The sequence below is a fragment of the Haemaphysalis longicornis genome, unplaced genomic scaffold (assembly GCF_048455015.1).
Source record: "Haemaphysalis longicornis isolate Haplotype H1 unplaced genomic scaffold, Haemaphysalis longicornis Haplotype H1 scaffold_9, whole genome shotgun sequence".
Classification (NCBI taxonomy): domain Eukaryota; kingdom Metazoa; phylum Arthropoda; class Arachnida; order Ixodida; family Ixodidae; genus Haemaphysalis; species Haemaphysalis longicornis.
In genome coordinates, this window is record NW_027526460.1 from 74,464,553 (window position 1) to 74,492,132 (window position 27,580).

The 27,580-nt window shown below is 45.4% G+C and overlaps 2 protein-coding genes across 2 annotated transcripts; both read left to right on the forward strand.

Moving 5' to 3' along the window:
• The first annotated feature begins 1,818 nt into the window (after window positions 1-1,818).
• On the forward strand, window positions 1,819-10,398 carry LOC144153607 (uncharacterized). Its single transcript, XM_077685256.1, has 3 exons — window positions 1,819-2,014; window positions 6,674-6,892; window positions 9,977-10,398. The coding sequence occupies exons 1-3, from the start codon at window positions 1,945-1,947 to the stop codon at window positions 10,261-10,263; spliced, it is 576 nt and encodes a 191-aa protein (XP_077541382.1). The 5' UTR covers window positions 1,819-1,944; the 3' UTR covers window positions 10,264-10,398.
• Window positions 10,399-13,628: 3,230 nt separating this feature from the next.
• On the forward strand, window positions 13,629-22,700 carry LOC144153608 (uncharacterized). The gene is made up of 5 exons (XM_077685257.1): window positions 13,629-13,989; window positions 16,033-16,139; window positions 17,464-17,657; window positions 19,966-20,083; window positions 22,025-22,700. The coding sequence occupies exons 1-5, from the start codon at window positions 13,644-13,646 to the stop codon at window positions 22,214-22,216; spliced, it is 957 nt and encodes a 318-aa protein (XP_077541383.1). The 5' UTR covers window positions 13,629-13,643; the 3' UTR covers window positions 22,217-22,700.
• The last annotated feature ends 4,880 nt before the right edge of the window (window positions 22,701-27,580 follow it).

Genomic DNA, 27,580 nt, shown 5'->3' on the forward strand with positions numbered 1-27,580 from the left:
AAGAACTTGGCTTTTATTTTGCCGCTCGAATTTCTGAATCGCCTTGAAGCAGGTTCGGAATTCGTGTGTGGATAACTTCTAGTTTTTCGTAATTCTGTTGAAACAATTGAGGAGCCATCCTGTCCTACAGAAGTACATGGTCAGAGAAGCTGTTGGGACTAACGCCATTCAATAACTATATACAGTGAAAGCTCGTTAATTCGTTCAATAATCCGAATTTATGGGTGATCCTAACTGTGTGATTTGGTCCGGGCAAATCTCTTCAAAGCCTGTGAATTGAAAAGTCTGTTAAATCCAACGCGAGGAGCCTCCGCCACGGATAATTCGAACTACGCGTTACAGCGCAGGAAGCTTGGGGCCTGGAGCATGGCCTGAAAAATGGCCCCGCTGCCTATACAGGAGGTGGCGTCGCTTCCCGAAAGAAGAGAACGATGGAGAGAGAAGTTAAATCCGTTAGAAAGCAATCTAAAAGCCTCATAGCAGACGCTTTGGAAGGATGTTATTTACAGGTTACGTAGATGTGGACAGGAGTTCAGGGTTTGGGGCGTGCTGACAGATGGCATTATCTGTGAAGTCGGAAGCGTAGAACCTGTCGCTGCCAGTGACCACGAGGAGGTGGCCGACGAAGCGTCAATGTGGTCATCGCTCGGAAGTAAGGACCGGATGGAATGCAGCCCGTCTCTTCTTCAGTTATAAAGTACGCGAAAAGGAGACCTTCCGCTACATTCGCTCGTTAGAGCAAACATTGCTGGCTTTCACCTTCAAAAATAAAAGGCAGGCTTCAATCGCGGCCTTTTTTAAACATTCAGTTGCTGACATGCTCTACTGCTCCAAAATCGCATTGTACTCTTTTCTACTTAACTTTGGTTAGTACGAACTTTCATTATTTCGAACTCACGTGGCATCCCCATGCGGTACGAATCAACGAGCTGTTACTGTAGCGTGTACATAACAGCCTGCAAGAGCCCTTGCACTAACCATCAGAGATACTTTCCAAACACCCTTGAAGCTACCTGGCATGGCAGATGATGATCATCTCGCCCAGGCTACTTGGGAGGTGCCCCGCTACTCGTCCTGTGCCCTCCGTCTCCCGTTCCCTTTCCGTGCTGCGCCTGATGCTGCGATGGTGACCGGCTACGCCCACGCAATCGGCGAATGGCTGTGCGCGTGTCCCGGGCGTAGATTTGAACCTACCGTGTTTCAGATGTTCACATGGTCTTGTGCCGGCAGACCACTGGGGAGGCGGCCCCTTGGAACATGAGCCGCATGTGAGTGGCTGTGTCGCGTTCGTTGTCTTCATGGTTTTTTTGTTTTGTTTTCTTGTTCCAGCCAGGGCCACGGGAGCGCCTGTATAATGTTCATTCTATTCACTTCCACCTCGCTTCCGTACAGGGAGAGACACGAAAAACATCTCCAACAAGAGGCTAACAGCTTCGCTGTAAAATTGCTTTGTGTCAAGTGAGTCGAACCTTCTCAGCAGATCCAGCCACCCGGCACAGAAATCCTGAAGGATTCCATCACGTTTTTGAGACGCTTCGAATCCATGGTGCCGTCGATGTAGGCTTCACGGACTATACATTGGCATCAGTCGCCATCTATGAGACAATCAACAAGCTGAGGAAGTTTTGTTGACTGAAGCAACGTCAACGCCTGACGGCGAGTGTTATTGGGGAAAAAAGAGAGAAGGAGAAGAGTACGATTGCTGATTGGGGGAATGCAAAAGAAAGAGACCAGACACCGCCACTGCGTAAGCGGATCGGTCGCTTTCCCCGATTACGTGTTATCGTACAGTGGAGAGCCAGATAGGCGCCGCGGTTGAGACGCCAGCGACCCTCGTCGTTACGAGAGCACCGAGTCGAGTCAAGCGCGCGTCTTTGGGACGCGGCCAGTCTTTCTCCAAGGTCCGCGTCAGAGGAAGGTCTGCAGCCTAACTTTGCAACCATCATGGATCTTCGAAGGCATCACATCTCGCTCGGCGCGCTTACCGTTGCGATACTGTTCACGTTGGTGGCAGGTAAGCGCTCTTGCCAATGAAATCTTGTCTGGAATTTCTGGACACTTAGTTTTGCTATCGATTTCCAATAGACTAAACAAAGCAAAAAGCGAGATCTGCAGTGACAGAATTCGAACTATACCGAGATATTTTCGCGGAAAGAGCCATAATTGTTTACCGCAAGCAGGATAAACTACTATTGGGTATGGCAGTGTTCAAGGTTCGTTCACCAAATGTATCTAGCTGGATAGACATCGTGCGTTTTCTTTGCACTGTCTGCGATAATGCGCTCATGGAACTGCATGTACGTAGAACAAACGACCAAATAACTTATATATTGTGCATATTTGGCCTCAGACGCTTTCGGCCGAATTTCTTGCACTGACTAGGTCAAGTTACCCATCATTTTCCTTGTGCACCAAGGTGAGAAATGTCGCACAGTTTGCGTCTTAACTGAACAAGTGATGTACTACAGATCCGTGAACTTGAACGCGTCTATACAGAATCACGATGCACAAATAAAGATTTTCTAGATGAAATGAAATGTGCTGAAATCTCACGAGAAGGTTTTGGCTTTTGTTAGAATTTTAAAGCAAGGATGAAAGGAAGGACTGCTAAGGCTTGCTTGCCAAGTCTGCTTTGGCAGTACGCTTGAAGAGCTAAATAACTTTGTAGTCCGAATACAATATTTCAACCCCGTAGGAACTTTATATTGCAGTTAGGGCAAACACAGTGTAACGTTATGGTAGTTGTCGACTTCGGATGTCAGTAGAAATAAAAAGTTGCACATTCTGTGTCACTTTTGTTGAAGTCGCTCGCAGCGACTATACTGCTGTACATTATCCAGTGCCATGCATTTGAATTCCCTTCAGAAGAAGATAGCTTATTTGCAGAGGTTTGCCGCCTTAACAGCCCCCTAGAAATAGAAACAGAAATAGAAATAGAAAAGTGCAGGCTGTAATTCGTTTTTGTACATCCTCATCACATACCCCCGGCCAATGATGATTAACGATGAATGATGATTGATGACGATGGGTGCTAATGAAACATCCGACAAATGTTCCGTCCATGCTGAACAACCGCTACGAGCAGGCGTCGAAACGTCAGTTGGCTGGAGATGTTATGTGAAGAAGCCAGACTTGCGAACTTCCTTGCCTCTAACGTTTCGCTGTATGTTGAGTTTGCATTCACACTTAGTGTTGGGAGCACGGTGATTTTTTTGCTAAGCAACAACGAAAACATCTGCCTTCCTATAAAGAAGTTTCGCGGTACTCGTAAAGTGACAGGGAGTAATTTGCAGTGTGGTTATAGGGCTATGTGGGATGCTCTTGTAACGTCACCACCAGGTAACACACGTAGTATAAACGAACATTCATATGAATTTATTTTTGAGGCATTCCTTGCTGGGTCAGAATAAATAATTACAAAAACAGAATATGATTAGAATTCAGGGAACACTAATTTCGGAGTCGATTTTGTATTGTAGATTCAGGCAGGAGGGCTTCATCGGAAACGTCATCGGGCATGGCATAAAACTTATATTCTGAAGGACACACGGTTAATAAGTTTTACAAAATTGATAATTGACTCCCCAATTATTAATAAAATTTTCAGTAATCATAGGTATACATAATTTATCTGGTGTCACCAATCCCATTATTATTGCCACCAAGTGTGCTGCAGAATAATTGTACGCAAATATCAACCCCGTTCGTCGGTTCATCGGTCGTTTTCGTACATGGTAATGCGTAACGCTCAACGCATCCTGTAATAAACATTATCGAGCCAACTATCATTACATAATAGAATAGGCGGTAAATTACCTAACCGCGACCAGAAAAGATGAACACATAAATATCGGTCCTTGGATCTTAATCGCTCGTCGAACGAGTGCGTAGTCCTAGAATGGAATTCATTTTTTGTACATAGCTGTTCTTGCTTTTACATGCACTTGGCTTCGCACGCAGCTGTCTTTGCACACAGACAGCTCTATTTGCGGCAAGCATAAGTAATCACATCTTATGACCATTTTGCTGGAGCCTGCTCCCAGGCAGCTTGCGTAAGGAGCATAATTAGACGTTTTGTACGAGTTTGTGTTAGAAAAAAACAAGGCTTTATTTCCGGCTGTATTTCACTCAACTCTAGCTTTTCACTTTTGGGTAGGGAAAAAAAAAAGATTACTGATCCGAAAACTAAGATCTAAGATGAGATTTACGTAGAAATGACCAGCGGAACGAGCACTAGGAATTCTTTTCGCATGCTGTGCATTTGAAACTTGTGAGCCTACCAATCGACTAATAAAAATTTAGACGTGCGATTTGCAAACCGCCAGTACAAAAAAGCGTATACTAGCGTCATTCATCTTTAATACCGCGCAAGAACGAGGAAAACATAAACATGAAGCGAACACGACACAGTCCATGCTCTGTCCCGTGCCTTATTCGACTTTGTATTATCAGCAATTGCAAAAGGCTTTTAACATCAGGAGCTGTCAAAGAATTTTGATGTCGGTAAACACTCGTTCCTCGCCATTTTTTTGGAAGAGGACTTGTCTGTGTTCTAATTTTTTACCGGATCAAGCGATCTTTTTTTGCCAGACGTCAAAGTCCTTCCGTTAAATTTCATTGTATGGTGGGGCCCATAAAAAATGCAACATAAACATGAGAGTAACATGCAGCTGCCGTTTAAAAACGAGAGAAAAAAACATGAATTTGAAAGAATAATGAACCACGAAAGAAACCATGAACCATCTGCGAAATGATTTTTGATAAATTCGTGCTCAAAACGGCCACATAGGTTCTGCACAAAGTGCTTACTGAAGTGAATAACCCAAAAATGTTTTGCGAGGTTACATGTATATATTGTTGAATTATAGATCCCAGCGGACATGTTTATGGCCGAAGAATATTACCGCAATTTAAACTTGTAGATCGTGCAATGTATTCAAATGCTTTTCAAATATTTGCGGCACATTACAATTTTGACTAACGATTTAGGCGTGACGGTAGCTATTAAGTAAGCACCGGCAGCGCAGTCCAGTTAAGACGTTCTTCACAAGTCAGCCTTAGGATGCGTGCGTGTTTTTATTGGCGAATTTTCACGAAATTGCTACACCTTTCGGACAAAATTTGTTTACATTACTGCAGACCATTATAAAATATTATGTTTGTAAAGTGCATGCTGCAATTGGTGGCTCCAATGTTGAAATAACCGACTGATAGCTCACGCGTCCACGTATGCTACCGTTGGGACTGTCATCCGGGATTCTACTCGGGCGCTCGGGTACCGGTGCCCGCGCAGGGTTTGCTGCCATATCACTCTGCGGTTCAGCCCAAGGTTTTTTTTTTTTTTTTGAGAAAGAGAGAGAGAGAGAGAGAGAGAAAGAGAGCGATACCTTTATTTAGCAGAGTATTTTGGGAGTGCAGTGTTCTTGCAGGTAGCCATGCGCCGTCCTGGATGCTACCGCTCTCTTAACCAGCAGGAATAGGTCGCAAAAGCCGGAGCTGGACAGCAGCGTCTCCCATTTCCACTGACTTATGCCGACACTTTCATTTTGAACCGTGCCTCTGTTTTGTTGTGTTCGTAGTGAAGTATTTCTTGTTGACAAGTTTCACAGATAGAAACTCGTTACTTGTAACGTACACATTGTGTACGTTGTTTTCTTTATGCAAGTGAAAACGTACGACCAATAAGTTCTTGTACATTCCTTTAGACCGCCTAAAAAATTTAAATCGCAAAAATGTGTTTTTTCACTGGTCAAATCTGCCTGGGAAACAAAGGGCGAAGTTCAAATTAGAATGAAGTGCATGGTTCTGAGCTGCGGGTGGAATATACTGAATTTTTTCCGCTTCTAAGCACCCCCCGATTCTAAGCACCCTCCCTTACTTTCAGTAAGAATATTGGAAAAAAAAAAGTTTGCATGTGAATTTAAGCACCCCTTTTTCTAGGCAACCATTGCAAGAAGACGCGTGGAACCAAGCCCGAGTTGACGTTGTGGCCAAGTCTTTTATGAATTTTTCAATTACAAACCACTTCGACGGAACAGAAGACGACATGCTGGGGGATACTTAGAGGAGGGGCCTAAGCGGCATAACGGACTCAAATTGTAGTGGGCCTGAGTGAGTATCAGACGTAAGGGGCGGGTTCACTGTCTGTACCAATTTTTTTTTAATGTTCACTGTCTGTACCTATAAGTTCACTGACTGTACCTATTTTTCTTTTGAAACACTATTCCTTTCACCCGTTACGTCGAGATACGACCGCGAAAAGAAGTGGCGGGGGGGGGGGGTGGCGGTAATTTAAATTTTTTGAACCTAAGCACCCCCCCCCCCCCCCCCCCCAGTTTGGGAATCGTGATCGTGGAAAAAGGGAGGTGCTTAGAATCGATTAAATACGGCAATTTGTATTGCCCACTTCGAGATAAAACAAAGTATTAGTCCACTTAGCAATGCTGGTGAGTTAAGTGCCGCGAGAAAAGGCGTTAGTGTACACTTAGCTACCACAATCGCTCTTGACTGATATGTCCAGAACCCTGCAGATTTATTTGTGGTTCCAGTGCCATTTCTTTTGTGTAGCCTAAATTAGGTTGTTGGCCAAGTGCCCTTATTGTTGCACCTCACATTACGGATGGATACTCGTGAGCATGTGTCAATTTGTACCCGCCTACGTCGTCCGCTGCAGGCGTTCGAGCAGTGGAACCTGCATCATCGTCGGCGACAACGTCGGCGCCATGTGCGCAGCCCGTGTGCGCAGACCGCAGCTGCCGGCTCACAAACACGGGTCCCAACAACTGCCCAGTGTGCGACTGCACGCCCTGCCCCGCTTTGAATTGCGCGCCGGGATGCCGTGCCGAGGAAGAGCCGCTGCCCGGCGGACGCTGCCCAAACTGTGTCTGCGAAGGTGAACGAGCTTGGATATTCTGATAAAATTATATAGAATGATTTCTATAGAATTATATAGAATTGAAAGCCCGAACTTGCGACGGAGATGACAGTGATAGGACGATGACACAAGCAGTTTTTATAGCGAAGGCTTTCTTAGTGAAATCGATGGCTTTGTATCAAAAAGCTAATGATTTTACCTATACACCGGTTGGGCGACCGAAACGCTCTGATAAGATATCTGGACACGCGGCGTTTTGCGTGAACAGGGCTTCCATTGTGTCAAAACGGTGACTTGAAACCCCCCAAAAAGGATCAGTTCTACGTCAGACAATACACGCATCGATCGTGAAGAAAGACTACAATAGTATACCTTCATCTCATAAACTGCATCTCGGTATACATTCATATCATTCGTAGATGCGTTTACTTTCTGCGCAAAAAACGTCGCATGGGTACATTTATCGCTTGCCATTTGGGTCTTGGAAGGTTTGACGATCGATAGGATGCACTTTCAGCGAAGCTTGGAGGGCCTTTTAGCTTTCGCGCTTCTCTAAACTTTCCGTAGGAAGAAATGGTAAATTTTAAAGAGAAGCTTTCTATGCCTAGCTGATGGCGACCGTTCCGTCACCAAAACGCACTGCAGGAAAGTCAACTTTACACAATGGGTTTCAGAAAACGATGATGACGATAAGCAAAGGCACATCAAAGCACACGGTCGAAGCAGCTTAGCATTTTAATCATGCTTCTCTTAAGAAAAGCATTTTGATTTTCTTGCTGTTTTCTCCATCGTAAGTTTGCTCTTTCAAGTATAATCATGTCATACCCACTCGGACAAGCAACCAACCTTGCAAATTCGAAGGTGGCTTGCGCGCTAAAATAGCAATGAGTTAAGTGTTTAGGAAGCAGAGGGAAGTTATTGCATCATCCGGAAACATAGGAAAACTCGCTATAACGAAGTCTCTAAACTCGAAATATCGCTTTTTTTTTTCGAAGTTCGGGGGTACCCTCTGGTGTACATTGCTAGTAAGTATTTTCCACTTTCAGCGAAGTATCGCTTATAACGAACGCAGTTTCACATCGCGTGAACTTCGTTATTATGCGACAGAGGGGGGGGGGGGGGGGGCGCTTTGAGTTACTGAAAAGACTTAAGCGACCCGGAGGCGTGCCTTGATGGAGGGCATCTCGTTAATTTGAATTCCCTCGGGTTCCTTAGCGTGCGCCGCAATATCGCTCAAAGTGGAGCGTGTGCGTGCGAATGTGCGTGCGCGTATACCAAACCACCAGATTTCTTTTACTTAAGAATACATGTTGAGATGGTTGCCATGATAAAAAACAAAAAAAGGTGAAAAGCCGTACCAAAGGGAGGTAAGATAGAAGTGAGCACTACAACAAGCTGCGCAAAGCACTAAAGAACGAATGGTCCAATCAGATGGTGCGCGAGAAGCGCGAACGCGGGAAAACCGAATTGAATTCAGCGAACCTCCACAGCCGTCAGTCACCATCGGTGGACTGAGAAGGGAGGAAGAAAGCATGAAGGGTGTGAGAGGCAGACAAAAGAAGGTAATCTTAATGGCAGGGGCTGCAGGTACGCGGGAAATTTTTTACATAAAGATATCGACTTAGGGAGACTAGTGCCTCTGACGCTTCCTGAATACTATGCCGGGCTCTGCCGAACGATGAATGTCTCATTACCGCATGCCATCCAGCGTTTCTGTTATCTCACTGGAGTTGTTGGACCTCGGGGTTAGTCTCAAAGTATCAGATTCTGGTTGCGCAGATCAGGATGTTTTTTCATGCACGCTAACTAAAACCAAGCAAACGAGGCGGAGTGAGATTTTTTGTGTAGTCACGCATGGACCATCTATTACATGAAGAATCATCTCCATCCTAGCGCTCTTAAATGGATACCAAATATTTTCCACACCCATAAGTATCCTTAGTTCGTTATTCCACCAAGATGGAACAACGTGTTCCCTGAGAAGCTGCGTCATTCCCTCCCCACAAGTTAATTCTTTTCTTAATCTCTGCATGTTCAGGCGAAGCCGTCGCACTTTTATTGCGTGTCGTTAAAGGTCCCATGTCGCAGAAAAGCTGGTGTTGCCATCGGCGTTCACCATGAGGAAAACATCCCCTCGCTCCAACTTGCGGCGCCCACTAGATCCCCGGTATGGTAAGGCGCAACCGCAACAGATCGCGCAGGAGCGGGAGCGGAAAGTTTTCAGCGCTCGTGGGAACTGCGAACGGTGCTCGAGGACGCCGCGCCGTTCTGCGGTTAAAGGGGCAGACAACCGATTTTTACGCAGTGCATGTCCTCTGGCTCATATTAAAGTCAGCATTTTATATGCTGGGGTAACCGCAATGAATATTATAAATAAATAGGCGGAAATAATTTGAATGTAGCACTTAAATTTCTGGAGTATGACAGGTGGCGCCATGTAGTGTCGAAACGTGACGCCACATTACGTGTCCAAACAACCAACTCGGTTTCAACGCATGATTCAGAAACTGCTTAAAGGAATATTGATTTTGATTGATTGTAGTGTTTAAAACGCGCCGACGCAACGCAGATGATGAGGCGCGCCGTAGTTGAGGGCTCCGGATTAATTTTGACCACCTGGGGATCTCTAACGTGCTACGAAATCTCGTACACACGGGCGATTTTGCTTTTCTCCTACACCATAAAAGCGGCCACCGCGGCCGGGAATCGAACCCGCGTCCTCGTGCTCAGCAGCACAACGCTTTAGCCACTGAGCCACCGCGGCGGGTCGCTTAAAGGAATAGGAAAGATTGCACATTATTGTCGTTTTAGACGGGGGCAAGTTTTTAAATACGTATATGTACCTCACGTGCAGTTAAAAGTATGTTTCCGCACGGCTCAGTGTCATGGTTGCCCCCATTCCTTTTGGCGGAACACGTACGGCTGGTAGATCTAAAAATTCACAAGTTGTAGGGCGCAATCAGCAAAACGTTTCGGGTTAACGTGTTTTATGTGATGCGGTTTCATTTGGGATAGAGAAAATATGCTCGAAAAAAATTGGTTGTCTGTCCGTTTAAAAAGGAGAAGTTTAAGCGTCCTCAAAATTTTTCCCTTTCTCGGCAGTCCCGGCTCCACACGGCCGCCCCGAGATGGACGTGCCGTGCTTCACCCCCCTGCTGCGGGAGGCTCTGCGGCGCCTTGCCGAGGTTGAAGAGCAGCTGCATCACCTGCACCTATTAACTCACGAGAACGGCCTCCGGCTGCACCGGCTCCTTCCCCCGGCTGAGCACCCTCACCATCATCATCCCGGAGGCGCCCCTGCCGGTAACTCACCGGACGCGCCAGCGGCGCCAAAGGCAGCCGGCGCAGCCGATACCGCTACTGCGGAGCATGCCAGCGCCTCCGCTTGAGTGTTACTAACATCGATGGCGATGCGATGCCACAAGCATGATGACCCCGAATTGTCGGCGTGTGACGTGGCTAAAGGGAGAGGATGGTGCATGCGCATGCGCACGAACTACGGAATAAACAAATGCTGCTCCTGCTTTGTCTCGCTCCAACTAATCTCTCTCGTCTTCGTGTCCTTCGCCTAGCAAAACTAACATCAACGCAAAAGGTCCCGCTTCGAAATTCACATTCTCTTGTGTAAGCACTGTTTGTTGCTGTACACTAATACTCCAGCTACTCTCTCGTTGCTCGTAACCCGCAGTAATGCTTCAGCAAAGATTGTTGAGAGACCACCTAACCGGACAAGGTAAGTGAGCATGTTTATTGCACCTAAATTGTATGGTCGTTTTGGTCAACGTCAGGAGACTTTCGCTTGTAGAATGTGAGAATAGATCTTAATGAGAAAGTTCCTGCTTTCACATATACGGAAGTTCTACAGCAAAAGATAGTCCTCATGGTTAGGTAGTAGAACCACTTTAAAAGATGCGTAGTGGCCTGCAAAAGTGCAAAGGCATTCACGGGCGGCATAATCCAAATAACGACAAAAAGAGCAGCACTTCCCCCTGCCGTCTTCAGCGAACATCGTCCGAGCTGATAACGTTATTGTAACAACGCGACAAGACAAAGAGGACCTGAGAGGCGCGTGCACTCAACCCAGAGGTCGCCCTGTGTGTAGCGCTGTTCGGTCTTCGTGTAATCGCGTTCCTGCGTGTGGGTCAACTTGTGAATCAATCATGTGGGTCAACTTGTCCGACACTAAACTCTCCTGGTCGCAGTTCCCGGCTTTTACGATATTAAGGGTCGGTTACGTAGAAGGGCAGAGTAAGGCCCGAAGAAGGATGGACGCTTTTCGGTGGAAACGATTGGTGACTGCCACTATCCAGACGCACAAACGAACAGGAACCCACCAAGCTCCGCGGCGCGGTACGCCGACAAACGATATAACTATTTGAAGTTATAGCCTTTCCTCGCGCTACTAAGTGTCTTGTAGGGTACTTAAAAATTACTGCTTACTTCCAGGTTATTAGCGGGATCATAATCCTGCTTATAACCCTCACATTAATTGAGGGAGGGAATAGATGGCACCGCCCTCATTTACCCATGAGAAGCGAAGCCGTCATTAATTTCCTCAAAGCTACCTTCCCAAGGTTAAAGAGGAGGCGAAAAAGGACGAACCTGATCCAGTGTGGAGAGGAATCAGAATAATGACCATCATTCCTGTTTTTACTATACGCGAATAACTGATGAATCGCCGGTTAAAACTTCACTCCTCTCTATCATGCGGAGTACCGGACTACAATACGATGCCCCATTGAGCTCTTCGCGGTAGTGAGACGTAAGACGGAACCCCACTGCCTACTACTACGCCAAGAGGACCCCGAATATCCCGTGGGACCTTCTAGCACTCCAAAGCTACATTAATCGCAAGGATATAAAGGTTTTCAGGCCTTTTTGAGTCGCGTGTTAGATGTACCTTTCCTGGGTGTAGTTCCTAGGTAGCTCGAGAATTTTCTGACCTACGAAAAAATAAGAGGTGGGTGGAATCCCTGGAAGGCCACGCAAATCTAAAACTTGATATCAACAAAGTCCGACAGCCGACAATAAAATTATGTCTACTACTCGTCTGCTATTATTATTACAACTACTGATAGGACTACTACTACTACTACTACTACTACAACAACTACTACTACTACTACTACTACTACTACTACTACTACTACTACTACTACTACTACTACTACTACTACTACTACTAACACTATTGCTGCTGTTACAGTTACTATTTACAGTGTTACTATTGCTACCTTATCGCTCGTAACCCACGCTACTTCCTAAACTACATCCCCTTCTGCTTCAGCTTCAACTGCTACACTGCCGGTAGAACTGGTAGGGCACTACTATCATTCCAACTTGAATGCATATGCTCTTTATCCTCTACTCCATAACACTACGTCACCTCTCACTACTTCTCCCACTAACCCCAGGGCCAGCGCTTTTGGTGCCACCCTTTTGTGACGGCCACCAGGATTAATACCACAACTGTCATTGGTGCTGCATTTATAAAACTTTCTCAAGGAATACAACTATGTTCCCTATTTCGATGAATGTTGCGGCGGCTACTTACATTCGTATTTATTCCACCCCCCCCCCCCCATTATTGATGGGGCAGGGGTTACCAATACCTTTCGGCTATAACTAGCACAATTGGTTTTTAGCTACTAGCAGTACAGCCGCTGCTGCTACTTCAACAACGGCTAAAGCAACTACCCGGACTGCTGGAGCTATGCCACCATTGCTGTAACAATTGCTGGTTACCGCAACTACTGCTCACTACAACTACCATTCCTTCACCAATTTAATACCTCTGCTACCCTAGCTACACCTGCGATTTCCACGGTAACTATCCTTACTAATGGCACTGGTGCTACTGCACTACAATCACTTCGGTGTGCTACACCTACCCGTCACTACTTTTCCCCACCACTAGCATTGCTATATTGCTACTATTATCGCAGCAGTACCCGACCTCCTATTACTACCCCTCAAATTACAATTACTTGTTGTGGATGCTACTTTACTTCTACTTCTACTAATATTGTTGTTAGTTCTAGAGCAGATTCGTTACAACTACTACACCACTGCTACTAGAGCTACTACTACGAAGAAACTGATTCTTCTTCGTATCATTTATTATTTTTGCTGATTATAATTTTTCGCAGTACATGCGTATTATGTAGCAAAACCTTTTTTTGGGCTGCCGTAGCTGCAGTAAACAGAAACAGCTCTGATCTTTCCCAAGGTACAATGCTCCGTAATGACTGTATATGCGCGTACTTGTGTAATTAGATACATCGTGAGAGCTCGCATACGCGACATGCCGGACATATCCCGTACCATTTTACCTGGTGAAGCACGTTCTGACAAATTAAAGTAAGTACAAGAGCATAGGTAAATGGACCAAATTTGTGTTGGAAACAGCACCTATAATATTGATGGGTTTCAAATGAGCTAGTAAACATTGTGGAGCTCTTTGTAAAGAAAATCACTTTCAATCATAGGGTAAGTACATTTTAAGCGGGGTTCATGGAGGACGAAGTTTTACAGCCCTGGTGCCCAGTGTACCAGTCATGCCATTTTTGTGTGTACAAGCCAGACTTCGTTATAAGCTGGGTCACGATAACCGGGATTGAAAGAGCCCGCTTACCATCATTCAACTGATAAGGCCTCACAGCTTAAAAAAAGACTTCTCCGTCTTTTAGCATCGCTGAGATATATAAAAGCCTTAGGTCCAGCTAAGTATGATACAAAATACCAAAAAGAATGTCATGCTGCAGTTACGATGGCTGCTGGCGACGACGTTATGCCAAAAAGCCATCATGCAGGATCTGGTGTCCTGGCTGTGCCGGAGACTTCCCGGCGCGGGGTCAGCAACACCCTCGGGGCAGTGCTTCCCAGCAAAAACAGCAACGAAGATGATGCCAGCGACAGCGATGAAATGGTCGAACCGCACCGCTATCACCACCAGAAGCACCACCATCAGAGCCACCATCACCACCAACACAAACCTCCTCACAGCCACCACAACAAAACCCACCACCAACACAGCGGTACAGCGTCGCAGCACCATGCATCGAACCGTGATCACAACCGCCTGCTTCAGAGGGACCACCAGAAGGAGATAAAGCGTAAGTTGGCGGAACGAAATGAGTCACACAGTACGAAAAAAGTGATAAAATAATGGGTGTCTTGCGCAGTGCGAAATAAGTTATAAAGGAATGACTTTTATTCCGGAAGCTTTGAGACGAAACCTTCATGGTTTAGAGTCTTGTGGATTTGCTCACTCGCAGTCATGAACCATAGTCCCCTCCACGGGAGGGGTTCCGCTGGCCTCTCTTTCCTTACCTCACATTCTGTCTACACGTCCGTTCTTTCCCACGCCGCTCCATTCCTGGTATTATCACCAATGTATTTCGCCGCCGTGTAGAGCACGTACATATAGGTAAAATGTACTATCGAATTTAAAACCGGAATTTGAAAAACAAATCTCTCAATTTTAAATGCCTCAAGCATGAATTACCTGGGTGTGGAAACATTTTTTCCCCTGTAATAACATCGGAACATTTCCTTTCTTCTAACAACACCTCCAACGTCTGTTGGCACTTATTTGTAGTAAACGTTATCTGAATTTCCAAGTTTAAGAGTACTGATCAAAGCGGTGCTAGCAGAATGTGCCCAGCACTCAGCACACAATTTTTATTGAATTTCATGGTCTACAGACACATGTATAAGACTGGGCAGCTTGATAAGAAGTGTATGCAGAATAAGTATAATTGAGCTGAATTTTTTATGGCTATCTTAAGCGGTAGGAACCATCACGAGGAAAACAAATGTGGGCGAATAGGACCCAGAGTAATATACTGCTGTAGAAGCTATTGTTGGTAAGTGCATCTGCAAAGGCAGACTGCAAACAGCTCCTAGCTACGAACGATGCGTAAATTGAATATCATTATTATACAAATAAAGAAGCAAGCCAAATTTACAGAAAAAAACAGAAAGATAGTAACCTGGGTTGTCAAAAGCATGTAGCAAAATTACAGACATGTTTTCTACGCCGCATTTCAGTCTACAAATAAGTGGCTAGAGGAAGCATTGCAGAAATTATGCACCGGCGTTGAGTTCAGCTGCACACTTTTTCGATTGGGCGTGGTAAAACGTGTGGTATTTGAAGTATGTTGTGCCTTGTTGCTTCCAATAAAGCAGAAGAGAATTTTACGTGCGGCCGCGCAAGACATGTTGTACCTGAAGATGCGCGCATTGAACGCAGGCGTAGATACACGATGATGACAAACGTAGAAGGCGAGTGCTAAACGAAAAGAATATGATGAACTTAGGAAGTTTCCGCTTTATTTCGGAAGTTGTTGCCAGATCGCCTAAGCTAAAAAATCTTATGGGGGGTGTTTCGGCCTTTCTTTTGAATAAATAAAATACGCGATGTTTATTCTGTTAGCTCAATTGTAAGCATATGTAGTTAGGCAATTAAAGAATGCAATTGTAGTACATAACAAGGAACGTTTCCTACGATGGGCTTCTCATCTGATTGAAAAAAAGCTCCAATGTTGTATTTTCAAAACTTTTGAGCAGCTAGAATTTCTTGAAAGCTGAGAGTCAGGAAGGATCGATTTAGAAAGTAAACGAGTAGCACACTTTATTCTAACTTAGTTTTAATCACAATATCAAATGATGATCTGGCAGCAGGTGTTATGGAGACAGCAGACAATATGAAGAGAGGCTACGCCTACCAGGTTAGAAAGGGTGTGTGAAAAGGACGATTTCTGAGTCTTCCTTTAGTTTTTTGCTGTATCACCTACTACACGCGAACCATTATGGAAGCCGCTGTTTTATAGGGAGTGTGCATTGATACCTTCGAGGTGTTCATTTGAAGATAAGCGCAAGCGGGAGGGACACGGAAGAATCAAGGTGACATGAGTGCTAAGGAGCAAATGTGCTCAATAGTTCCATTAATGTCTTTCCCAACTCCTGTCCTATCATGAAGCCGTAACCATCGCTGTTACCATGTCGCTTTGCGGGCCGACGATGGACAACGAATGAACTTACAGGAACTTTCCGATCTATGGGAGGTGGGGGGTGGTAAAGTATCCAGAAGGTTGAAAGTACGTCACTGTCACCTGAAACAAAAAGCCTCTAAACGCAATTTTTTCCGCACGCAGTGTCGGAAACCGAATATGACCTGGCCATCTGCAAACTTCAGTCCAACAAAGCTATCGCCGAGGAGCTCCAACAACCCGTGCAAGGACTCATCAGTCTGTGGCAGCAGGTGGGTCTATGGGCGAACGCGAACAGGCACTGTACCGTTGTTCATGAACATCCTCGGGAACACATATTCAGTATTTAAAGAGAAGCTTTATATCGCCAGGGTTCTGGGAACTGTTTGTAGACGCGAGAAAAAAAACGCCTTGCCGGAAAGCCAACTTTAACACGAGTTCCCCGCCGAGAACGGCTGTAACCTTCGTTTTATCAAAACTTTAGCCAATACAATTATATCAATTTTGGTCGCTAAAACAACTATTTGCTGCTAGTTTCATTTATTGGTCATAATGAGTTCGCAGGGAAGTCGTAAATGTTACAAAATTCCAGTCTGCTGTCAATACATGGACAATAATTGGATGAGTATGGGCGCAGAAAGCAGCTGTAACTGTTGCATTAACAAACCTTTCTCGAGAAAAAGAAAGATTATTACAATTTGCCGATATCATCATTAGTCCGAACTCCATTTACTTGTCATATCTGATAGTTCACCATGAATAAGTCCGTACCTGTGATCAAAAGTCTGCAGCACGCATTGAGTGTGCTGAACAGCTAGCTTCGCTAGTAATCCACCCTCACGGAGTAGTAAGGCACATGAGTTTTTGGTCGTTAAACCACCCCACAACATCACTCCCACCACGCACGCGTCTCCCTCCTTCAGTTAAGCCTAGGGCCTCTGACAGCTGGAAACGTTAGGAATATAATTGCATAGCACAAATGTACCGGGTTAAACCGTTTACGCTTTCGAAAGCCACGGCAAGGCAGTGCATCAGTGCATTGTCTTACACATCTTAGCAGCACAAGGAAATCGATTTCAGGCTTAAAAGCTATCTCAGAAGCAGTGCACTGAGCAAGTTTTCCCAAGGAAGCATTGTGGATCCTATCTTTTTAGAACACGGTGACAACAAAATATGTTTCGAGTTGATGACGAAATGCACTTGTTAAACGGATTCTCTGACCCGCCATGGTGGCCGCTTTTCAGATGAAGGTTAAAAGCGGAAAACCCGTGTGTCGACATATAGGCGCACGTTAAAATTCATCCGGAGGCCTCCACTGCGGCGCGCCTTAGAGCCCAGATGTGGCTTCGGCGGGATAATCCCACCAAATTTTGAAGAGTCTTCTCTGCAATTCTCGCGGTTGTATATCCTTCTACAACCATCCCGAGAACAAACCATTTGCATTTTAAGTGTGCAATGGGACAAGCGTGCCAGGTAGATTTGCGGTCGCACGTGGTAAGAGCGTTTCTAAAGAATGTCACCATGTTTGTCCGAATGAAGTCTTCTCGTTTCAGTTCTCCTACCGATGGCATGTCTCGCTGTTTTAAAAACCCGCAGAAAGGCACTCGAGACCTAAACGTCCACGTGCACGTGACGGGACTGAAGGTGAACGACAGTGCGCGTGATCACCGTGCCTTTATGCACGGGATGCATGTGCACGAGCTGGGAAACCTCACTGAAGGCTGCCAGTCTACGGGACCACACTTCAACCCCGCGAACAGCACGCACGGAGACCGAAAGGCCACCGTCAGGTGAGACGACGCCACTTGCGGATGTATGACGTCACCAGAATACTCGTTGCAACTCTCTTCCGCTAAGGTAGTGAGAGAAGTTTTCTATGAGCTGACAGGGATGTTTAATCGTTCTATATGAATCGAGAAATGCCACTGAAGGCTGACCATTGTAAGGCAAAGAAATCTAACAGGAGCCACACTCTACTCTTTGTGCTACATTCAGTTTTTGCTTCCCTAAAATAAAGGTTTCGATTCGGAAGTGGTCCACATCTAAGATCATTTACACTAGTGGCGGAGGGATCTCATGATAGGCAAACCTAATTTACTGCGTTTTGGTATGATTTTATGTGCAAAGGTAGCATTCTCGGGCCACCGTAGATGTAATCGATTTGGACATCATCACAATAACCACAATTAAATGTTTTTGAGCTTAAAGGGCAATCAAGACAACTTTGTGTTGAATTCGTTTCATGCATATTCGCAGGAAATGTTTCCGATCTCGTCAGTCAAATTACTGTACGGTAAACAATTATTTTAGCCCTATCCAGCAATCATTCCAAGTTTTCTTTGAATGAGTGCGTGGACAAGTTGAGCCCATACCTTAAATATGCAGCATTTGTCAGTGGTTGTAAAAATACTGTCAGTGTTTACGGAAATAAAACACCTGCCAGTGTTAGTAGCTGCAACTCTCCTGTGCTCGTAGTTACAATTCCAATCTTGTTTCAGAGATGACACCTTGGCAACTGTTGGGGGTTATGCGGAAGATTACAGTAACTTTAAGGTCGCCTAGCTTGGTTTCCTAACTAGAGAACGTGACTGGCCTGCTTTTACGCTTTTGAATTTCAGAAAGCGAGTCTCCAGATGTTAGTATTTTGCTTCGAAGATTTTACCGACACACTATTGATAAACTTAGCAGTAGAGAAGACAGATTCACCGGTTATATGGTTACTTCGTTGGCTTATGGCATGATCGAAGAGCACGGAAACATGTCCGGATTTATGAAAACAATGCGTAAGGTAGGCCTGAACATTGCTCTGTTGCAGCCTCTCATTTGCGCACGATCGTTTTGAAGGAGGAGTTTCGAGAGCACCATGCAGTATGAAAATAAAGAGAAAGAGCTCAATGTTCAACTGAGCTAAACTCTCGCTCTCAGCAAGGTTCCAGAGCTCTCTGCCAGTACTAGAAAGACAAGGAGCCCATCAGCCTGAGCTTGACCATAGCGCCGCCCACCCCCGTTGGCAACTTCTTCCCATCACCTATGTTCTGTTGGTCATGACTGGACACGACTTAAAGGGGCCATGAAGACAAAAACCGACTTTGTTTACTAGTACGGATTCTTGGGCAAGTTGGTGTGGCGATCTTGATGAATTCATAGCGCAAAAAGGACGAGGACAGGACGAGGACGAGGTGTTCTCTCTCTGTCCTCATTTTTTTGCGCTATGAATTCATCAAGATCGACTTTGTTTAGTTTGAAAGAACAAGTATTCAGTATCTCACTCAGCTCCATTCAATCCACGAAAGACATTTTCTAACTGAAAATAAAAACGCCGGAAGGATTAAAAAACGCCCAGATTTCGCACTGCAGTGACGTGTAATGGGTAGGAGTGACGCCATATTGGCGAGCACTAAAACATTTTTATGAGCACGTGAACTGCTCGTTAGCGTTAGAGTGATGCGATCGAACGGAACTGGAGGCCCACTACAATTGCCCAGTGATGGGTCTAAGCGGTGGGGTAGATCAGCGACTGCCATTCGCACAAACAAAAATCGGTGACGTCATAGAAATGTGTCGGAAAGTGGCTGGGTAGTCGCCACTGCTTTACATGTTTTCCTTAATATCTCCATTATTTCTTTGAAGTTCGGGACAATTAATACTGTTATTACCAGGACAAAATAGTCTTTTTAATGACCCAAGTTTGAATTTTGTCTTCATGGCCCCTTAGGGGACTCGGGGTCCGCGGGATCGCCAGTCCCACCCCCTGCATTGTTCGGGGTCCCTAGTACTCGGGGTGACGCGAAAAAGGAAATTCCTTGCACATGCCACATATCCACGTGCGTGATGGGCCAAGAATGAATGAAGCTACCGCTGCACACCACACAAAAAATACCACCTTCGTCGTTCAATTGCAAGCTTCGTTGGTTGCTGGATCGCTCGGCTTTGGTGGTTCATTTCCCAACTTTCAGCACTCGACGGTTTCCACAAGAAAAGATCAACTCACAATTTTTTCTGCATTTATCTGTCAAATTCATGGCTGTGCTTTGTTAGAAGCATTGGTAAACCTAGAGCTATACCCTAAGCAGATTTTTTCTCCCTCTCTCTGTGCAGGCATGTTGGTGACTTTGGGAACATTGCCTGCGACAAACACGGCGAGACGAACGTAATCTTCACAGACACCTTGGCATCGCTCACTGGACCGTGGTCTATTGTAGGCCGTTCTATCAATGTAAGTACAATGTGTTATTGCAAAGGCGCTTGGGTTAGAGTGGCGATCACGTGCGTAGCCTATTATTGCAATTCACACCACAAGTCGAAACCCCTTACAATGGCTCAGCGCGTATACGGCCTCCGGTTGAGACACTGTGATCGACTTTTGTTGGCAGAGCATACTATAGTGTTTATGTTTATTTATTTATTTTATCTATTCGTGAAATACTCAATCCCATTGAAGGAACCAAGTAGGAAGGGAATCAAACACAATTTGCTATATACAATTGACGTAGCACATGTGACGAAAATAGATTGAACGCACATACAGAAAAACATCGAAGGCACACTATAATACCATTAAAAATTCAATTGCTCAAGAGAGCGAAGATTAGTTACAGTAGATTCAGTTAGTTTACTCCAATTGTTAATTGTGCGCGAAAAAAGGAGTATTTAAAATATATTCACAGTTTAATGGATGCCTGAATGAAATCGCACTGAGTGCTGGGATCAGCCTTGTGCCGAGTGAATTGCGTTAGCAGGATAATCATACTCGGTCATTTATGTCAAGGTTGCTGTTACCTGGAGTCTAGAAAAACCGTTTCATAAAAGCGATGTTTTTCACACAGCAAGCTGTGACATTATGCGACAACTTAGCGGGATAACTTCTCAGAAACAGTTGCGTAACTGGTCGAAGTAGGCGTCAAAAGCTGCCACATGTTGACTCACACCAGATGATTTTCATCACTGTGGAACTTCGTAGGATGACATCCTAAACATGAAATCAAGCTCACAGCAAACTTACACTCCAATTGTAACGGCGTGAAAACATTGGCGCAAACGCGAGATATTTAGAGTAGTTGAAAATTAAACGAATGTGATTTGCATAAAATGCAGATGCGTCAAAACTGAGTTTCGGCTCTCTAGCTATAGCACATCATTAAGTTTTATCTATTTAGCTATAGCATAGTGCACAACTCATATTTCTGTGTGCTCAACTGATATCGCGTGAACACAAAGCAGCAGTGACTAAGCAGCTCAAGCAAGCGGACAAACAATCCAAGCGCCGGAAGTGCCACATTGTTCGCAGAAAGTGTTTAAAAATGAGTGGATCGGTAGGATTTACAGTGGGCTTCCTGCAACCTCAACGAATGTTATTTATGCAGGTTGTATTTGCTAACAGCCTACAAAACCAGGACCCTGCCCAGACAGGCGAAGAAAAACAGGATAACTTCTCGCCCATACGGGCTAACCTTGAATGCCGGAAATAAAGGGGTTAAGTCATAAGTAAAAAGTACGAAAGTCAAAAGTTATGACAGAGAATACGTTAGTTACGTCTGCACACTCGTCATCGCATTAATCATAGCTTGCGCAAGAGTCTGTTACCAGCGCTCATGGCACGTTCTTAACAATCGGACATCACGAAGTAGTTTAGAAGGACTTGTTGGGCGAGTTGGTGCATATTCTCAAAAGGTGTAAACTGCGCTAAGGAATACGCCACATAGAGGGAGGTACACAAGGACAGCCGCAGATTTGCAACTAACAAAACACACATAAATACAGACGGGCATATCATTTCGCACACGCAAAAAATCTGCAACAACTTGAGGTGAGCATTTTCACAAACGGTCGTCGATAACCATCATCTAACTGTTGTGCCGAACAATTGACGTATCGCTGACACAGACATTTCCCTTTTTCCTGATATGGTAGGCCTCGCGAATCTCTCATGCTTGGCTATCCTTGCACCTACACAATATCTTAAATTGCTTGAAGAGGGGCTTACAGAGTGGCTTACACGTGCACGCCGAGCAGTGATTAGGGAGATGTCCGCTTACGTGATTCTTAATTGAGAGTTCGTGTACGAAGTACCAGCACTGTCCTGTGCCAAAAGCGGTTATGCATGTGCCTATGCAGTAGCAAAAAGTGCATATCGCGCAACGTAATACGATATTCGCAGATCCACGCCCGCATGGATGATCTGGGTAGGAACAAGGACAACCCGGCCAGCGTGTCTGCCGGCGACTCCGGACCTCGCGTGGCTTGCTGCGTCATCGAGAAAGTAGACAAGCTTCCGCAGCTCAGCAGCAAGGCCGCCAAACGCATACTCAGGGACATCATGCAGCCTTTCAGTGACTTTGAGAACGAGTGAAGAAACTAGAGGACTAGTGTAGGTTATATAAAGCTCGCTGCGTTTCTATGCTGCACTAAAAGTCACTTAAGATTGGAGCGATCACTGAAAGTCTGAAAGTTTGAATTCATCAATGTCTTAAGGAAAGTTTTCACTAAAACAGCGCCCTTGCAGAGTTACTCTTTTTTCTGTGAAATCTGTCGGCACTGAGAGCTTTAGAATTTATGGGGCAAATTCATGAACTTTCCCGGCGAGGCTGTAGAAGCAGTTTGGAAACTACACCAAGATGCCGTATATTGAGTTCTTGTAAAGAAACAACTTCACGCAACTTATGTTTCGAAAAGTTAGTGTACATTTAGCACTACTTCTGTTACAGCTTGTTGAAACCGGCCATTTCCATCGTGCAACCTTGCAATGTATGCAGCTAGTCACAGCATTGGTTGACACCTAAATTCGCCGAGGTCACAGAGATGAGAAAAATCAAACAGTAGTCATGACCTTAATCGTTGTAGCGGTTATGGTCCTTATCGGGAAGAATAAAACTCAAAATAATAAAATTCCTTGAAATTCCTCTGCCATAAAAAGACACATTTTTTAAAGAATTTCCTCTTAAAAGTTTGGAATATTGTGGATTCATTCTCCAAATGGTGTTTGCGTATGTGTTCTTGAGGCAACCAATTAGGTAGCATTTCGGTTACATTTTTTCATTAATAATTGAAATTGCGAAATGTCACACAACCATCAAATAGCCAGGCCTAGTTTTAATGTACAGAGTGACATTAGCGGCCTTTTGTAGGCAGCCTAAACCTGTGTATTGTATTTCTTGAAGGCATAAATACATTTGCCTTAGTTATCGACTGATTTTTAATTCGTTTTTAATGACGAAAGTATTTTAAATAGGCCAGAAAAGAAAATGACCCCCCCCCCCCCCCAACCGTCCGTGTTTTTTTTCTTTCTCACAGATAAGAAACTGGCGCCGCGCGATGTGCCGGCCATCCTGCCTTGCGCGTGGATCCAAACCTAGCACATTAGCACAGAAAAATGAGGTTGCTCTTCCCGCCATATTAGGCCTTTTGAATAGATGCAAATAAAAAAAAGTGGAGTCATTTTATACCACTCACGCTGGGCGAGTTTTAGTGCGGAATCGCTGGAATATATTAATCACCCTGAACGTTCCATCTTGGTATTCCGTATATCTGTGCATATGATTGTTTGCTTCTAAATCCTAGTACCAAGCATTGTGAAACCCGTTTGAGATTGTATAATTTTTGTAGCACATCCGAATTCGTACCGTGCGTTAATCAAGCAGTCAGCCCCAATTCCCCAACTGGAATGCCAAGAAGGAGCGATAACTGCTTGAGTAAACCAATGAACTCATATTTACCATCAGAAGTTAATGCCAATTACCGGGCGCTAATAGCTAATAGTTTGTCATTAACATCCTTCAGGTGAACAAAGTAGAAGGCCCGAAGTGCCTGTCTGCTGCTCAACTGATACTTGTTGAGTTGACCTTTTCTTTCATATAATTTTCATGCTTTCTTGTCCTTCATTTCAGATTATACAGAACACGTAAGGCTTTTATATTCGTCAGTTTGGTTGCTCAGAACTGCTCCAGAACAACTCCAATTTTTTTGCCCGTAGAATTTCTATAGCGAGAGCAGTTTTGTATTTCCAGATAACAGCTCAAAAGTTCTCTGGACGGGTAAACAAAAGAGACCAACTGTCCCACTTCGTAATCGATCGTCACCGATTAGCGCAGCCCTCGAGAGCAGCGTCTACCTCAAGTGCGACGAAAGCGAGTCATTCAGGAGCGGCTACTTGGCCAGGATGGCGGAGCTGCATCCGGCGGGAAGCACGTTAGCCGCGCCACTTTTCCCGCCAATTGTGTCGAGTGGCGTGCAGATACAACGCAAAACGTCCGCGCCGCTGACGTTTCTGCCCAATCCGTCCTTCCCGTTTCTTTACTGTTTATCGCATTATTTTTTTTGCCTTTCCGTCAACGTTATCATGTAGCAAGGCTTGCTAAGAGCAAGAAGTATAAAGCCTATGTGTAGGAAAAAGCCGCCGGGGCTCTCGTCTTCGACACCAAGACGCCTGAGCCTGTCCGAGTTTCTCAAGTTTCACACTTTTATCTATCCGCTTGCCTCGCTGACTCAACCGCTAGCGCGGGGAAAAAGCTTGTCGCAACACGGAACAGGCCGCGGTTCTCGTAGAAAGAAAGTGCATTCCCCTTCCCGTGTTTTCACGAAAGGTTCATGTACAGCGAACGTTGCACGCAGACATTTGCACTGTTCGGCAGCCGTCAGTTGGCTCCATTGCCCGTGGGTGGAACAAAAACAACTTCACGCTTTGTGGACGCTGCGAAAAGCGTTTGTTCCTCGTTGGTCAAGCGAACTTCGCGTAAATACCGCGCGCTGTGACTCCTGGCGCCAACGTCGTCAGCTAAGCTGATAAAGCTACAGCACGTGTCGAACACCGAAGAAGATTAAGCTGAAAGCGGCTTTTGCTGGCGTGGACGAAGAGTGAGTCTCGCTTGTATGAACCATGTCAAACTTCTTTATCAAGCACTGGTAACGCCACTGAGAAACTACGGCGCACGGCTTTCTTTCTATGCTACGCGCGGTACAAAATGGCATGATGGCCGCAGTTGTTGTTGCTAGTGGTGCCGAGGCTTTAAAGTTGCCGAGAAAACCTTTTTGAAGGATCCTTCTAAAAGGATCCTTGTGCGAATCACCTGCAAGGTGAGCTTAAAGACAGGTGATTAGGCACTTCTGTGTTTTTCCACGTGCTCGAGAGGCGGGCTAACGCCGTGACCCCGGGCTCCCCTTGTACTTTTCGTAATCCAAGTAGTCCGCAGAATCTATACGCACGCAAAACGACTAATGTGTGAGAGAATTGGAAACAGCCACTCAAAATGGCAAAAAAATGAAAGCCCAAAAGAAGGATTTGATTGTTAAAACGAGAAGCTTTCTCTCATGCAACCTGAGTCAAAGTCGAAGTCCAAAATTCAAATTGCTTCGACCGTGTCGGAATGGCACAATCGGGCACACCTTGGATTTATAACACGAGGAACCGAGGTTCGATTCCGACCCTGGGAAGCGTTTTTTTCTTGAGGCGCTTGATGTGCCTTTGTGGAAACCAATTATCATCATCATCGTTTTGTGAACCCATTGCCTAGAGTTCACCTTCCTGCACTGCGTTTGCTTTGCTCGGGCATCGACTCCTTTAGTGAGGCATAGGAAGCTTCGATTTAAAACAGTGTGCCGTTGTTGTTCCAGACCCATGCGCGCAAGCAGACCAAGTGCATCCCTTTAGCAGGGATAAATTGAAAACGGGAAGGCCAACTCGTTATTTAGTCTGTCTGGAGGCTTTCCTGCCAAATTCTTCATGCGATAATTGTTCTTGTGATGAAACCGTTGAACATATATTTATTAGAATGTGCTGCCTACAAGGAACCGAGATCACAATTCCTTGAAGACAACGAACGCCTAAAAAAAAAAGACTAATTACTATCAAAATTATTTGTTGGCCCATGGACTTGTCCCTCGAAACAGCGCCAAGCTCTCCATAGTTTGTTCTCTTATTTGGATGACATCGGCCTAATTTCGGAAATGTAAATTATGCGGCCCAAGCTTAGAACAAAGACAAATGCGTGTAAGTCCTTCATCGCACGCTAAGTCCATACCAGTTTTTAGGGTCGGGATGTCGGCGTCCCTTGTCGTCGTCTCGTGTAGTCACGGTACTAAAACACCGGGACACTCGTTTTCCAGCGGCTAGCGCTAGAACGTTTAGTCTCCGTGAGCAAAAACGCGTACTAAAAGAACACAGTGGGACACTAGATTTCGAACGCCTCGCGCTCGAAAGCTTCGTGCTTCTAAGACAAAAAACTTTTACAGCACAGCTGCATACCTCTACCTGAACTCGGCCCGATCTATGACTTGTAAGCGCAGGAGCCTCTTCAACACCAGGAGCATTAGGACGACGGAGAAGAACCCAAGAAATACATTTTGCATATTGACTTGGATTAGCTACGCGATTCCTGATTGTATATAATAAATGTGCTATCGTGATAAATTGAAATACGAACGGAGCGCGTGGCTTTCAGTACATTTCGCGCATCCTGGCGACAGGCCGCGTATGCGCAGTGCGAACACATTACGAGAGTCCGTGACCAACCTTGATATGGAAAGGGCGTCGTATTTCTATCGTCTGTTGGGCGCTCAGCATGAAATAAAAAATAAAGGATCGAATATAGCTGCGTGCGCCATTTCCCCTCATCGCAGCACCAAAGTCAGATAACGCTTGCGTGAGCAGGCGCGGAACGCGGTGGGAAGACAAACCAAAATGCCCACACGTCGAACGACGGTGTTTCCATACCAACGTGTGACACAAACTCTGGTCACTTGTTCGCTCTGCGTATACGCGGGCCGTCGCCAGGACGCGCGGCACGTACTGAAAGTCACGCGCGTCCTGTTCGTATTTGATTTGTTCGTATTTCAATTTATCACGATAGTACACATTGCAATTGAAACAAAATCGTCTTGTGTCCCTCATTGCCCATTAGCAGCGACTGTTCTATGGGAAACACCGGCGCACACTGCATGCTTCTCCCATCCCCACAGTTCGCGTTAGTGGAGATGGACCGGGATTTTTTTCCTGCCCAGCTCTTCCTTGGGCCGTAAATACCTCCATCCCCCATCCACAGCAGATGAGCATGCAGGCGATTGTAAACACCTGCAAACCTCTCTGCCAAATAAAGATCCCCTTTTCTCTCTCTTTCTCTCTCTCTTTCTGCTCAAGCCCACATTGACATGAAAATAACGGTACATACCAACGCTGAGGACTTTAGATTATGTAGTACTTTCTGTGTACCCCCGAAGCGCCCAGGTGAAACAGTTTCTTGTTGAGGGGGGCGCAACCTCGAATAAATTTCCAGAATGGATGAACGGAATTGTTCTGCAGAGATGCCGATGACACGGGGCGCATCTGTCACCAAAACGAAGGGGCACGCTTCTGTAAAGGTAAGGCAGACGACAGCACCACTTCACAACACCGCAGAAAGGAGACGCAAGATGGACATCCCGGGAAATAAAACAAGAGGAAAGCCGGGTTGCCAAAGAAACCAAAAGCGTAACTGCATCGACTCGCTTAAGAAGTGCGACAAAAATAAAGAACACTTAGCACCAAAAAATACGCGTGGTAATACAGAGTCCCACAACAGGGCGCAATTTCATTATTAAATGAACGCGCTGCAATTCAGTCGCCCATCGCCACCATTAGCGACATGCTTTAAAGTGTTACGATCACCGCCAGGTGACAGTACCTCAAACGAAAACTTTACGACTGCGCCATCATCATCCTCGTTCTCGTCGTCGTCATAACCGC

Excerpts from the sequence above, each read along its gene's own strand:
- LOC144153607 (XM_077685256.1), top strand. The coding sequence starts at position 1,945 with ATGGATCTTCGAAGGCATCACATCTCGCTCGGCGCGCTTACCGTTGCG. Across the intron at positions 2,015-6,673 it reads ACTGTTCACGTTGGTGGCAG|GCGTTCGAGCAGTGGAACCT; the intron begins GTAAGCGCTCTT and ends CGTCCGCTGCAG. Across the intron at positions 6,893-9,976 it reads CCCAAACTGTGTCTGCGAAG|TCCCGGCTCCACACGGCCGC; the intron begins GTGAACGAGCTT and ends CTTTCTCGGCAG.
- LOC144153608 (XM_077685257.1), top strand. The coding sequence starts at position 13,644 with ATGGCTGCTGGCGACGACGTTATGCCAAAAAGCCATCATGCAGGATCT. Across the intron at positions 13,990-16,032 it reads CCACCAGAAGGAGATAAAGC|TGTCGGAAACCGAATATGAC; the intron begins GTAAGTTGGCGG and ends TTCCGCACGCAG. Across the intron at positions 17,658-19,965 it reads GACCGAAAGGCCACCGTCAG|GCATGTTGGTGACTTTGGGA; the intron begins GTGAGACGACGC and ends CTCTCTGTGCAG.